Here is a 14,336-nt window from a genome sequence, read left to right as displayed (position 1 = left end):
AATCAGGCACTCTTTTCTATTTCTCCCAAACTGTCTCTGTGTTTCTATTTGGCATCTGTGGACAGGGAGCCAAGATTCTGGCAACGGGGACGCAGTTGGGGACAGCTGGTACATCACGGTATTAAACTCTTGTCAAAGCAAGAGTCTGCTGGGTGGAGAGATATTGGCAAGGAATTCCATCCTCCATGGGATGGTGGAGGGGAAGAAGGAAGACCCAGCAAAGGAGCCTCAGAAGGAAGGGGAGAGACAGCGAGCCAGGGGAGAGTGTGTGGAGGGGTGCCGGCCGGGGGGCTCTGATGGGGCAAAGGGCACCCAGCATTGGCTCCATGGGCACTGGGGACCAGGTCAAGAGCTTGTCAGCCTAGCGGTGGGCTGAGGGCTTTATGCTATGTCTCCAGGTTCGGATGCGTTAGGAGAAGCTAGTATTACGGGGAGTTATTTAACCATGGATACTTCAGGGGTGCTGGCTTTTAAAACCTCAGACAAAGACGTCGTGGGTGTTCTTCACAATGTTTGAAAGTCTAGCCAGAAAAGACACTTTGGGGCTCTCTGAAGGTGCACCTCCCTCCTTCCTTCCTACACTGCCTTTTCTTCATCTGATAAATTAATTAAATTAATAATTGCAAGCGAGTCCTAAAGAACAGCAGTGAGCCTCTGTGATCTTTCCCACACAATTTTCCCGAAGTGGCCGTAAGAGACCTGGCCTTGCCCTGACTTATTCTAGAGCTCAGTGGGGCTGCACCAACAGTTGGCCTGGTTGACCGAGCTGCAGCTGGGGGTAAGCAGACGCTCGGTTCAGAAAGAAAACTGCCTTCATCGTTTGCTTTCGCTGGAACCGCGAAAGATTAAAAATTCTGGTTTCCATCAGTAGCAACACAGAAAACCTGGTGAAATGCAGATAACAAGAACAGAATCCAACAATTTTGTTCCAGGGGAAAGGCTGGAGAGCTCTGTGGGACTCAAGATCATCAATATTAAATTATGACTGTTCACAAAACTATTTTAAAAGGCAATTATGCTTGACTACTTTTTGTGCAGGAGATTGCTTCTAAAAAGTGATTTGGGAACAATGTGTCTCATGGGGTAAAATGAATACTTCAAGAACTTAAGTTGTGTGCTCTTAAACTTTTAAGTTGATAAATCTATCAGACACCATTCCATCTATGTTATAAACTCCTTTTTCAGTTAACCATATGGACCAGAAATTAGTTCACATGTTTACAGATGACTTCTGAGTAAGTTGTAGATTTACTAAGTAAGATTTATGAAGCCAGATGGTATGTGTTTGTGTCTTTATCGAAATGGAATTTAGTTACAGGAAGGATGGCAAGGTTAGCCTTCAATCACCATCTTTTAAAGAGGCATATTTGTATGCTTTTATTTTTAATACATCGTGTTCTGTTGCCAAAAAAGGGAAAAAGCGACAGGCACCACTGACTCAGGAAATGCAATGCTTAGCCATGATCACAGACGGTACAGGACTAAACATTACTGTCAGGGTAATAAAACACATCAGTGATCACACTGTTCAAACCACTTGGCAAATTCCAGGGAAATATCTGTACCGAAATTTTTCAAAAGCGTGTAAGAATCTGATTTTTGCAGTTGAAGGGAAATTGGGAACACAGAACCAGAGTAACTCAGAAGACAACCTGGAACCAGAGAAGTAACTGCTGCCTTCTCTCCTCAAAGGAGCAGGTACCAATGCGCTTCTCACGCCTCCGAAAGGTTTTCTTCTCAAGAGACAGCAAAGACAGCGGCAAAAGCCTCGTCTCTGAGTCTGCCTTTTAGCTGGACCCGCACACACTGCTGTGCTGTGCTTAGTTGCTCAGCCGTGTCTGACCCTTTGGGACCCCTCGCCCAACAGCACAGGGGGCCAGACGCCGTGCTTGTCCAGTCTGAGGACTCAGATAGTCCGTCTGAGCCCCCCAAGCTGCTGTGTCTCACCACAGGTGCTACAGCCACTCCTGGCGTCAAGCGTCCCCTCCGGCTCGAGGGGGCCCAGAAGGCAGAGCCTCAAGTCTGCCCACGGGGGTCCGCCCAGGGCAGGCGGCGGGCACGGCGGGCCCTGGATGGCCTGCCACCTCCTCGCCCACCACCCGCCACCTCGTCCACAGAATTATTCAGCAGAAAAACCCCACTGAGAACGCGGCTGCGACCAGGCCCCTTTGTCCCGACGTCAGCATGCCCCGCCCTTGACTTTCCCTCCACTTACCGTCTGGGCCGGGCGGTCCTGGGCGCCCGGGGGGACCCCGGAGCCCTGGCTTCCCATCGGCCCCTGGGGGGCCGGGGTACAGCGCGGGGAAACCACGTTCTCCTGTGAAGCCTTTGGGTCCCATCTCGCCCGGCAAGCCTCTCTTCTCATCTGAAAACCCAACAGCGAACACAGCCTTGTGAGCCCCCGGGATTCAGCCACGGGGCTGCTGTGCCCCGAGACCCCTCTGGACCCGTGGTTTACGGCCCAGCCAGCGACGTAAAGGGTGATGCCGCTGGTGTATTTCATCAGCACCGTTCCACTTTACAAAGCCCCTCTGCCCTCCCCCAGAGGCCAGCCCGAGAGCTGCTAGAATGCTTGGACGCCTGTGCTCCTCCCAGCCAGCGACAGACAGAGCCGCGCGCGGTGCCGTCGGCAGCGCGTGTAGCTTAGGACACAGCGGCTCTGTGACCACATCCACACGCACTCGAGACGCAGGCGCGCTCGGGCCGGCGAGGGGCAGGGCTCGCGGGAGACCCGCGCGCACGTCTTAGCTTCGAGGCCACGGAAGCTCAGTACCTTCGTCTCCGATAGTCGTGCCCGGCCGGCCTGGCAGACCGGGGTCTCCTGGCTCCCCGCGGGCTCCTGGCTCCCCGGGGGCTCCTGGGGATCCAGGCTCACCTCTGATACCTGGAACCGAGACAGATACCCCACGATGAAAGGACCACTGTCCAGGCCTCGGGGCAGATGTTCACACTGGTTGGAGGTATAGGGACTGATGCCCTGTCCATTGCATGAGGCACGCGGGGTCCAGATGTTTCATCTATGGTGGCCCCGCCTTCAGGGAGCTCATTCTTAATTAGATAAGGTTGATCATCTGACTCTGTGCAACCCCATGGACTGCAGCCCACTAGGCTCCTCTGTCCAGGGGATTCTCCAGGCAAGAATATTGGAGTGGGTTGCCATTTCCTCCTCCAGGGGATCTTCCCCACCCAGGGATGGAACCCACGTCCCCTGTATTGACAGGCAGATTCTTTATCACAGCCAGCCGGGAAGCCCAAACAGGGTTGACAGAAAATTCCTATAAATATTATAGAACGAGACAGGCCCAGAATACCAAAACAATATAGGGAGGCTTCAAAGGACGGGAGGGTTATTTCGGGGGAAACTCTGACTTCGAGGGACCACGGAGAATGAAAATAATAGTGGGCAGCATTTCTGAGCTCGTGAGTGTGCCGGCTCAGTGCCACACGCTTGACCGACACTTGAGTCCCATAGAAGCGCGCCTGGGCAGCAGCACAGCCGCCGAGTCAGAGGGCAGAGGCGCCAGGCTCCAGAGGTGACCTGACAGCTGGCACAGGCAGGGGACGGCGGAGGAGGGCCAGGGGAGGACATCCCGGGGCACGTCAGCCAGACAGAAGGCTCAGAGTGGGCGCACCCAGAGCTGGAGCAGAAACCAGGGAAGGTGCTGGGCCGTGCCCATGGAGGTCCGGCGGGCACGAGGCTGGGCTTCCGCGGCGCTGCTGTGGGTGGCAGGGCCAGAGCCCATACGAGGTAGGCCGGAACAAAAGCCTTTCCCAGAGGAAAGCAGGGGGCGCTCCGTGACACCCCTCTTATCCCACAGGGAGGGAGCGTTCATGGGACAGGTTCTCCGAGGTTAAGTGCTGAACAGCATTTCCCTTGTTTTGCTTAGAAAGTCTTTCCCCCGAGCTCACGGCTCTGGGTCCACAGCAGACAACAAAGCCCGCGGGATGTGAGCGCGAAGAATGAACGGCACAGACCTTTGGCCACGGAAGGATGCGGGGAGTAGGCCGGGAGGCCGGGGGGGCCTGGGTTGCCCATTTCTCCCTGGAGAAGGAAGACAGGGAAACAAGAGACGGTGAGCTGGCCTCTTGGAGCTCTGCACCTGAAGGCTGCGTCCAGATCTGAGAGGACGACAAGCCGGGCGGAGGCTGCCGCCCACACTCCACGCCCGCGCTGGTCAGTCCAGCCTCCCCGCTGCCAGCCAAACACGCCGGCAGAGGATGGAGCGGGCAGGGGTCCCTCTCACCCTGAGACCCCTGCCAGACACCAGGAGTGTCCAGGGGACCGCCTGCCTCCAGGCAGACTCCTCTGCGTTGACGGCACCACTGGATCGCCTGTGAAGGTGAGCTGGGGGTGTGTGCCCACACCCGATCTAATACCATCTGGATGGTGTGCCCACACCCGATCTAATACCATCTGGATGGTGAGACCCAGACTCCACGAGCTGCCTAGACATCTCTGAGCCTCGCCCGCCCCAGAAGGCCTGGCTGTGAGCCCTCTGTCCTCATCGGTGGTGCCCCGCCTGGTGGGGTATGCCCCCCACCTTGCTAGGTCCTCTGATAGCTGGAGCAGCTGCACCCTGAGTCCTCAACAGCCCCTGCCTGCCCATGGAATTATTCATGGGAACCAGGGGCCCCCACCTGCTTGTTACTACAGTGTCCGCCTCTCTCAGCCCCCTCCCTGCTTCTCCGATGAGGGTGGACAGGAGGTGATCAGACTACCACCCGGAGGAAGGAAGTGAAAGCTGCCCCCCACCCTTTAGAGGAGACCTGAGCCCACCTTGGGTCCTGGCAATCCGTCAGGGCCTTGGTATCCGTCCAGTCCTCTGCTTCCCTGCAGGAAAGATGCTTGGTGCTTATTTTATCTCTAAAATATAAAGGCATGACCACAGTATATTGTATCTAACAAAATCAACTGTCCCTGGGATTCTCCAGTCAAGAACACTGGAGTCTGTAGCCATTCCCTGTCTCCAGGGGATCTTCCTGACCCAGGGATCGAAACTGGGTCTCCTGCATTGCAGGCAGATTCTTCACCATCTGAACCACCAGGGAAGTCCAGGAAAATCAACAATAGTTGGTTAAAATCACCTTCTACCCACTTGGCATTCAATTTTCCCTCACTTTAGTTTCAAACGTGTCTTTTAAAGTTGCTCTGTTTGAATCAGGATTCAATAAAAGTCTAACTACGGTGTTCGGCTGGGAGGTCTCAGCTTGCTTGCTTCTCCTTCTGTCTTTTTAGTTCCTTTTCCTGTGGCTGTTGAGGAAACCAGGGTCATTTGGTGTGAACACCCTACATGGTGGACCTGGTCCACTCCATCCTCTGGAGCTGGGCCCAGGGGCTCCTGGACCCCCGGTGGTCTCTGGACCGCTAGTGGTTGTTAGGTCCTGGGCCTCCTTAGGCTCAGGTTCGTCTTTTGAGTCAGATGTGTTTCTTGGAGGGTCCTGAGTCCTTCCTGCTGAGTCACACACATCAACTGCCCTGATGTTTGGACTTCAAGACTGACCAGTGCGGGTAGAGTGTTGGCAACTTGACCCACCTATCAAAACCAGCTCCCAAGGCGGGTTCTGAAAATTTTTAGTTAATTCCAACTAGAAGCATGAAGCCTCTTCATTTAGAAGCTTTTGCTCTTGACTTAAAAAATCTCTAATTGTAATGATCACATTTTAATTCCCTTGAATACTTATTGAAAGGCAAGGTTTACCCTTATGGGCTGCATTGTATCTGGACAGGTATTTAAAGCTTTAAAAAAAAAAAATCCAGAAATTTATTCCTTCTTGCAAAAGAATATATATGCTAAGGCTCCGTAAAATCAGAATGCCAATGGGATAAAAATGTGCGTTATTTGATTACCTTACAGGATATTTTGAAATCCAGGAGCATGCATGCTGAAAGTTACTTTGTTTAGAATGAACTAAGATTGGCTTAATTCGGTATTTTATGCTGGGCCTCTGGTTTAGGCAGACTCTCTTTCATACTAAGTGAAGACTGGAAAGAGAAGGCAAACTTCCCTGATATTAAAAGTGACCTCCTGCCTAGAGGAGGAGGTCATGACACAGCCCAGAGACTGGATGGAGCCTGGAGGGACCGTGGTGTCGGTGACCAGGCATGCTGACCGAGCCGTGTCCAGCGAGACACAGCCAGCCCCTCAAACGATGCTGCCCGCGTGGACGTGGAACTCCCGAGGAGTGCTGGGTGGAAGATACGCGTGGAGAGTAGCGCAGGGACGTTCCCTTTCCCGGGTTAAACTGCAGGCACGTGAGGACACACGCCCTTCCTGTACGAGCCCTGGTCTGATGGGCGCCCGGTCCACGGGCCCAGGGGTCTGCGGCGGGCAGGGCCTCAGGGAAGACAGTGAACGGTGAAAACAAAGGAGTCGTCACTATAAAGACCTATTTATACGTCTTCTCTCTCATAAGATCCGGCATTCCGACAGCCCTACGCCTGATCCAGGTTCCTGAGGCATTTCTCACCAAACATTTGCTTCCTACAAAGGGGACCAAAAATCTGTCCGTGGAACCCGGCGTAAAGACAACAGACTGGGTCGTCCCTGAAGACCCAGTGTCAAAACGTGAGCGATCAGTAGATGAAGGATGCGGGTGGACTGTCGGCCACCACGCCGGCCACCTTCGTACAGGACGCTGGTGATGACACAGGAAGGGCCAGACTGGAGGTCCCGGGGGCTGTGGCCTGCGGGGGGAGGGGCAGGCGATGGGCGGCCTGGGGCGGGAGGGCCCCCGTGCTGGCCTGCCAAACGACAGAAAATGCGAGGGAGCTCCGCGCTTCAAGGATGACCGGGGAGGCATCGTTTCTGCTGCTGCAAATGTGGGAACTTTTAAAGGGGGGGGCGTTTTTTTTCTGGGATGCCCCCGTCTTCACATGCGACCTCTGTGAGGTGTCTCAGGCCCGGACTAGGTCGCATTTCACGCCTCAAACTTACTTTCTGTCCCGGCAAGCCCTTCTCACCGTCGAAGCCGGGGGCACCCTGGATTGAAGAGAAAACAGAAGCGGTGATAGCTGAGGACATGCAGCGACCTTTCCTGGGCACGGTCACGGCACCTGCCTGGGCTAAGCAAGTAAATGCTTTGCTATGACAATACTGACACCATCTGAGCTTCCTTCTCCTTCCTGGAGGAGAGGCATCATTTTAGCGACACTTTCACCTAATGCATCCTGGCTATGACTTAGAGAAACGTGGAGAAACCCATAAAAACAGCACAGTCAAAACAGCACAGCCAGAAAGCGCCCCGCACCCTCGTGCTCTCAGGGTCTTCGTTCTGATTTTTGGAGACTGACACTTGTCCTTGGGGTGGCTGTGGCCCGTCGCCCCAAGGCCAGTCTTTTTTCCTAGCCTCTGTCTTTGCCCACCGTTTCAGCTCACTGTGGGGTGGACCTGGCCAGCTGACTGAGCTCGGGCCGGTGGAGGGCGGTGTGCCCTCAGGCCAGAAGTGACAGGGGGCAGAGCCTCCTCGAGAGACTCCCCCGCCCACCCCATCTGCCCCACCCGGGACATCTTTCTTGGACTCTCGGGGCAGCAAGAAATTGACTTTGTTGTTGGATACAGCCTCCGTTTGTGTTACCACAGAGTCATTCAGGCTAATACAAGCAGAAACGCGTCCGAGTTCCGTTCACGTCCCTCCTCTAAAGCGGGGAGCACAGTCTTAAAACCTCCAGTTACTGGGTGACAATGACATGTCGGTCAGCGCAGGCTCAGGGTCGTAGCCGACAGCCCACGGAGGGGCAGGACCCTGACAGCGAGCGTCGGGGATCAGGGGTGTGGGGCAAACCTCTGTACTTTCAGGTCCGTGCTGCTGTGAACCGAGGGCTGGGGGCTCCAGGGGTACAGACTGTGACGCTACAGCCGGCCTCGAGGGCGCACTGCACACACTGGCAACAGAGCCAGGGTCTTACAACAACCATGCCGAGCAGGGCCTTTGGGGACCGAGAGTCAGTGTACGGTGGGCCTGCAACACATGCTACTGTGCATCAGCTGCACTCCAACAAGAAGTGGAAGGAAAATAAAGCCTTTTTAAACGCCGGACGGTGCAAAGCACACACAGGCGCAGAAGCTTTACCCGTGGTCCCGAGAAGCCCATGACGCCTTCTTCTCCCTTCAAGGAGACGCCCTAGGAGAGAACAGAAAGAACACCCTTCACGGTCTGCCTGCTTTGGGGGCTCATTCTTAGTGTCCCCCGATGTGGCCAGCCTGCCTCTGCCTCTCCAGCTCCACGCAGGATGGGCTCCTAGGACATCTGCAGTCGGCTGGGATGGTCATCCGCCCAGCATATCACCAGTCATTGTCCCCTGGTAAGGGGCAATGGGGAGGACTGGAGATTTGGGGGCAGGCGGGACCCAGATCAGGGAAGGCAGAGCGGTGACATGGCTGGACCCTGGCCAGGAAGCCGCCACCAAGCCCGCCCGGCCCTTCCCTCCAGGGCACTGCTCTTCTGAGCAGTTTGGGCTCATTTATGAACTTCAGAAGAGGGTAATCAGCCGGTGCTGACTCTGCAGAAAGACGGCATCCTGACACTGGTTTCTGAAAAACCGTGAGAGACGGTCACCCTTTCCTGCTGCAGACGAGTGGTCTGGAGACCAGGGCTGTGGGTTGTTAGGCCCCGGACAGTCTGACATTGTGAGGGGGCCCCTGAGGATGCGGGAACCACGAGAAGAAGCATCTTTATTCCTTGACTTACTATTCTCCCGGGTTCTCCCTGGCTTCCTTTTTCACCCTGTGAAGATAAGAAAAACAAGAAATGCTCATTAATTCACGAATACTATTTAAAATGGATCAGGATTTATGACATAAGGTGCAAAGTATTTTATACAACTGCAAACAATGACTATAAACGGATTGTAACGAACGACTCCCTAAACCTTGCCGCTTCAAAATTCAAGGGGGAAAATGTGCTATTTCTCTTGGGTTTTCACAGTATAGACACAATTGTGTGTTATTCTGATATGACCGCAAGGCTGTCTCTTTTCTGCCTGTGAGTTTCCCTCAGGGCCCACAGTGCAGGGGCACATGCTGGGGGACAGCCCCAGTGATAAGAGAGAGGCTGTCATTTGAAAATGAAATAGGGACAGATCGTTCAGGTGAAAGAGGATAAGGCGGTGGGGGGCGGGGCGGAACCCTCTGAGGACGAGGCTCATCAGGAGCGAGTTAAGGTCCTGAGCGAGAGTGGCTTTGGAAAGCAACGCCAGCTTTATTTCTTTCAGAATAATCTTCTGTCTTTGGTTTTGGCTGTGCGGGGTCTCCACGGCTGCACGGGCTTCCCTCCAGCGGTGGCGCGCGGGGCCTTCTCTCTAGCTGCGGTGAGCGGGGCCCTCTCTCTGGGCGCGGCGCGCAGGGCCTTCTCTCCGGGCGCAGCGCGCGGGCTTCTCACTGCAGCGGCTTCTCCTATTGCTGAGCGTGGGCTCCAGGGCGCGTGGGCTTCAGCAGCCGCAGCTCCCGGGCCCTAGAACCCAGGCTCAACGGTTGTGGCGCGTGGGCTTAGCTGCTCCGAGCCACGTGGGGTCTCCCCCACCAGGGATCAAACCCGTGTCTCCTGCGTTGGCAGGTGGTTCCTTTCTGACTGAGGCACCAGGGAAGCCCGTGATGTCATTTACATGATCAGTTTCCCCCGTTTCGTAGTCTAAAATGGGGACGGAAATGCAGCGATGGGTCCGTTCAGCCATCAGTCCTAGAACAGCTCCCAGGATTCTGCAGTCCCAGACTTCCCCTGCAGGCTGGCCGGGCCCAGCCCTGGGACCTGTTCCCTCTGCAGCTCAGTCCAGTTCAGTCGCTCAGTCATGTCCGACTCTTTGAGACCCCATGGGCTGCAGCATGCCAGGCCTCCCTGTCTATCACCATCTCCCAGAGTTTACTCAAACTCATGTCTATCCAGTTGGTGAGACCATCCAACCATCTCATCCTCTGTCGCCCCCTTTTCCTCCTGCCCTCAATCTTTCCCAGTATCAGGGTCTTTTCAAATGAGTCAGTTCTTCGCATCAGGTGGCCAAAATGTTGGTGTTTCAGCTTCAGCATCAGTCCTTCTGAATAGTCAGGACTGATTTCCTTTAGGATGGACTGGTTGGATCTCCTTGCAGTCCAGGGGACTCTCAAGAGTCTTCTCCAACACCACAGTTCAAAAGCATCAATTCTTCAGCACTCAGCTTTCTTTATAGTCCAACTCTCACATCCATACATGACTACTGGAGAAACCATAGCTCTGACTAGACGGACCTCTGTTGGCAAAGTACTGTCTCTGCTTTTTAGCATTCCCTCTTAGCTGCAGAGAACAAGGAAATGCGATTCAGCCGCCCGATGATCTCAGCAGGGTCGCGCCTGGTCCGGCCTCACTCCACCCCAGGCTCCTGTCCTGACACTGGACGGGGGCCCTACCCTGCTGATGGTCAGGTGCCCCCAGGAGCCAGAGTCCCTCCTGGGTCCACCCTGATGACCCTGGAGGCCCTGTCCTGCCTGGTGGTCCAGGGCTGTCCTGCTCGCAACCCGGCTGGTACGTGACCGTCCTCTCTGGGCTCACAGCAGCCGCTGCCCAGGCTGCCTCTGTCAGCGGTCAAGTCGCTGTAACGCCGCAGCTGCACAGACTCATGTCCCCTGCTGTGGCGGGGGGGGTGGTGGTGGTCCACCCTGCCCTCTCCCGTCCACCCCCCAGCATTCACACTCCATCTTGACAGATGCTTGAGAGACAGGGATCAGAGTCTACGTTTGGGATTTTTACTTTGGCTCCCGTGACCTTTTATGGTGCGTCTCACCCCAGCAGCCACCCTGCCGCCCAGTGAGGTCAGTGCTTTGGTCTTTATTAAGCACAAAGGAACCAGAAGGCTTAGGACGGGTGAACGGTCTGTTTGAGTGAATGAGTGATGGAGAAGGGTGTTAATTTTTATTTAGACTCCAAGAGGACGCTTTTAATCAAACAAAACATTAACAGAAACTACAAGAGTCAGAAATCTGACTTTGACCCAGAAAGCCCACAGGGACGCTCCATGCCAGCAAAACGCAGGCCTTCTTTTGCTCACACGGCCCCGCATCCTGGCAGTGAGCTGTGCTTCGACCACTGGCTACGTCTCCTCTAGAGACTGAACACAGAGCTGAGGTTCTTAAATGGATCCTCGTGTTGGTCCCGATTCATCATGATTACAAGCAGTGATACTGAGACGCCTGTGAGTGTGCTCAGCGCTTTCAAATACGTAATTTGCTAATTCGGTGGGGAGGGCATTTCCACTTTGAATGTGACTGAATAAGACCAAAGAAAGCCACACCTTTTCCTCCTCCTCCTGTCGGTTCTGATGGGAACACGGCCATCTTGCCGCAGCCCCTTTACCTTATACTGCTCTGGGAGAAGCTCGTATCCCGGCGTGGGCTTCTCGACGTAACCGTTGTCTGGTGGAATCCCGCCGGGTCCCTGCAGCCCCATGTCTCCCTGTAAATGGTTTAGCAAAGCAATTGTCTTTAGATCGAAGGACACGATCGAGGCCGAATAAAAGCACAATCCCACTGCATACTGCTGCTTCCGTCTTTGCGTATTACTTATCACACGTACATCGATTTTAGTAGCGTTACAATCATAAGATAAAAGTCGTATATAAGCCTGGATGGCAGCGGGGTTTAGGGGAGAATGGATACATGCATACGTATGGCTGAGTCCCTTTGCTGCCCACCTGAAATGACCACAACATTGCTAATCGGCTGTACCCCAATATGAAACATTTTTAAAGACGTAAAAACATCATATAGAATAAAATGATAGTAAGGTAAAATTACTTGATTTCCACTTGCATTAATGATCTTTTAGAATTTAGGCATCTAAGCTGTTTAGCTTGGTCACAATTTGCGGCAGCATTGGCTTCTGTGGAATTATCTCCTTACGATGGATTTCTGTACAAGGAAGTTATTCGGTCTGTGTGCCAAATGCTTCGGTGGTTCTTGCTGCGTATTATGCTACTGCTTTCTAAGACTGGTAGTCAAGACATAAATCGGAACGGGCGTCCCAGGCGTCACTAGACATAAAGAATCCACCTGCCACTGCAGGAGACGGAAGAGGCGCGAGTCAACCCCTGGGTCTGGAAGAGCCCCGTCTTACAGATCCTAACCACCACTGGAGCCTGCCTGGCCACCTGACACTTCACAATGGCTGTTCCCTTTCACACGGGGTGTTTGCAGAGGACCTCAAGATAAAGCACAAAACGGAGCATAAAACTTTAGGACGAGCTGCCAGTGTTCCTAACTCAGTCTAGTAAGTTTCCTTTACCTTTTCGCCTTTTTCTCCATAAAAACCAAGTCCTCGGTTGCCCTGAAAGACAGATGGCTTCTGTAAGTTCAAAGTCAACGATTGCAGTGAAATAAAAGTATTTTTTTAGAAAAAGAAACCTAATACGTATGTATTTGCAACATCACTGGACAACTACCCTTCCTAATATTCTGGCTTCAGCTCCCAGGAACGAATTAACACAGGAGGAAAAGACACGCCTTTTCTTTTTCTATTTCCGTATATAAATGGTGGAATGAAAGTCTGAGTCCAGATACCACATAAAATGAACAGGAGCAAATTGTGACGCTGTACCAGTTGCAGGAAGTGGCCCCTCATGTTGTGCTCTGAGCATTCACTAACACGAAACCTTAAGTCACAAAAATTTTGGGTTCATAAAAACAATATACTAGTGTTTTAATAAAGCTCTGCTTTTAAAGAATTTGTATTTTGTACTTTGAGCAGAACCTGAAAAGCAGTGGGCTAAGAGTTGTTTGTCACCCCTGGGGACACGTTGCCACTTGCTCATATCACCTATATATTTTACTGCTTAATGCTGATGACCAAGAAGCTGACTGTTAGTGATTTCCTCCTTGCGGCCCCGGGCTTCGACAGTCCAGGGCCCCTGCTAACTGACTGCTACCTCTCCCGCAGTCCCCTGGACTCCACGGTGAGTCTGGACATCACCAATGGGGAGAGTGTCATCTCCTCGGGCCGAAGCCTCACGGCGAACAGGTGATGGAGCTCAGGTCAGATCCCAGGTCTTCCGACTCTACAGGTCGGGGTCTCAGAGTGTCTCCTTGGGTTCTGGCCTCTCTGGGCTCGGAGCATAGCTGTTTCCTGCCTGGGATCCCAATCTGAGGACCGTGATTCATACTCTCCTCTGCCTCAGGCTTTCTCATTTTGGTAAAATAATCCTAAATGTCACAGAAAGATGTCCTAATTCTCTTAATGATGGTGTTCTTTGGGTTTAGCCAAACTTTTCATCACCCTTCCTGCTTCAGAGGCAGGCCGGGAAGGCGCCCTGGCGAGTATTTGACAGTTTAATGACAGGAGCATCCATGCGTGCGTGGGAGGGCTGACCGCCCGCCAGGTGGGCCGCGGGACAAACCACGCACAGCTCAGGAAGGCCCATGTCCTCTGACTGCCCACGGCTCTGCTGCCTTCCTGGGGCTGCTATCCCCGCCGAGACGCGGGGTCCCGTGGGGCCCACCTGATCTCCACACCGCACAGCCCCCTGCCTCTGATGCCGAGTTTCCACAAACAGAAACAAAGCCTTTCATTAACTTTTGCTTTCTCTTTGCTTCCTTCCCACCTGGCTGGGGAGCTGAAATCAAAGCACAGAGACGCAGCCAGGCGAAATGAGAATGAGATCTGCTTGGGACCCTGACATCCCCCTGCCTCGCGAGCCGGTGTCCAGGGCACCAGGAAGTGACCTGCTGGAGGGCTGGGGCTGTTTGTGCTGCAGCCAAGTGGGGATCTGAGGCGACCCCGGGGCTCCCCGCCTCGTCCTACATCCGTGTCTCTTGGCTCTGGACCGTTCCCAGCCTGCCCTGGGCGGACGGACGGCGGGGAGCCGGGTGAGGGGGGCGGGTGGGCAGAAGCCTTAACGAGCTCCAGCCGCAGCCGGAAGCTGAGTCAGAGATGATGGGAGCTGGGGTTGGGGTGGTGACAGCTGAGGTCCCCGGGCGGCAGGGAGATGGGGTTTCTGCAGGGTAGGCCTGGGAATGGGCGGGCCAGGGAAACGTCCTTGGCTTTACGCAGGCCACAGAGTGGTTCTGAAATGTTCCTAACGGTAGCCCAGTATTTCTGACTCACGTTGGGATTTGACCAAATACATCCCTCGCCAGCCTCCTACGGCTTGTCCTGGACATTTGTTTAACTTTCCCAGGTCACATTAAACCCGAATTCTGCCCACGTTCCTAACAAGCCACCGACTTTGCGGTACTCCAGCCCACTGAATCGTCTTTCTCTGATGGAAAGAGGACAGTGTTGGGCCAGAGCCTGGCTTGAAGCTCCCTGAATACACCCCCAGAGGCTGACAGCACGCTCTGGGAGGGCCCACCTGCACCCAGGTAGGAAGAAGGCCATCG

General features: G+C 54.1%; 1 protein-coding gene across 2 annotated transcripts in view; it reads right to left on the bottom strand.

Moving 5' to 3' along the window:
- The window catches only part of COL4A2 (collagen type IV alpha 2 chain), a 158,695-nt gene that overhangs the window by 31,822 nt on the left and 112,537 nt on the right, over positions 1–14,336 (bottom strand). For both annotated transcript variants that reach the window (XR_011259529.1, XM_069602009.1), the window contains exons 12-20: positions 12,247–12,288; positions 11,320–11,418; positions 8,689–8,724; positions 8,071–8,121; positions 6,936–6,980; positions 4,778–4,831; positions 3,976–4,042; positions 2,774–2,884; positions 2,216–2,365 (exon numbers count right to left, since the gene is read on the bottom strand). Coding sequence is in view for 1 of the 2 variants with exons in the window: in XM_069602009.1 (XP_069458110.1) it covers positions 2,216–2,365; positions 2,774–2,884; positions 3,976–4,042; positions 4,778–4,831; positions 6,936–6,980; positions 8,071–8,121; positions 8,689–8,724; positions 11,320–11,418; positions 12,247–12,288 (655 nt within the window). In the remaining variant the exon portion in view is untranslated. The remainder of the gene's footprint in view (positions 1–2,215; positions 2,366–2,773; positions 2,885–3,975; positions 4,043–4,777; positions 4,832–6,935; positions 6,981–8,070; positions 8,122–8,688; positions 8,725–11,319; positions 11,419–12,246; positions 12,289–14,336) is intronic.

Source organism: Ovis canadensis, chromosome 10, assembly GCF_042477335.2.
Source record: "Ovis canadensis isolate MfBH-ARS-UI-01 breed Bighorn chromosome 10, ARS-UI_OviCan_v2, whole genome shotgun sequence".
NCBI lineage: Eukaryota > Metazoa > Chordata > Mammalia > Artiodactyla > Bovidae > Ovis > Ovis canadensis.
The sequence above is the reverse complement of the archived record's forward strand: the minus strand, read 5'-3'. Positions and strand labels throughout refer to the sequence as shown.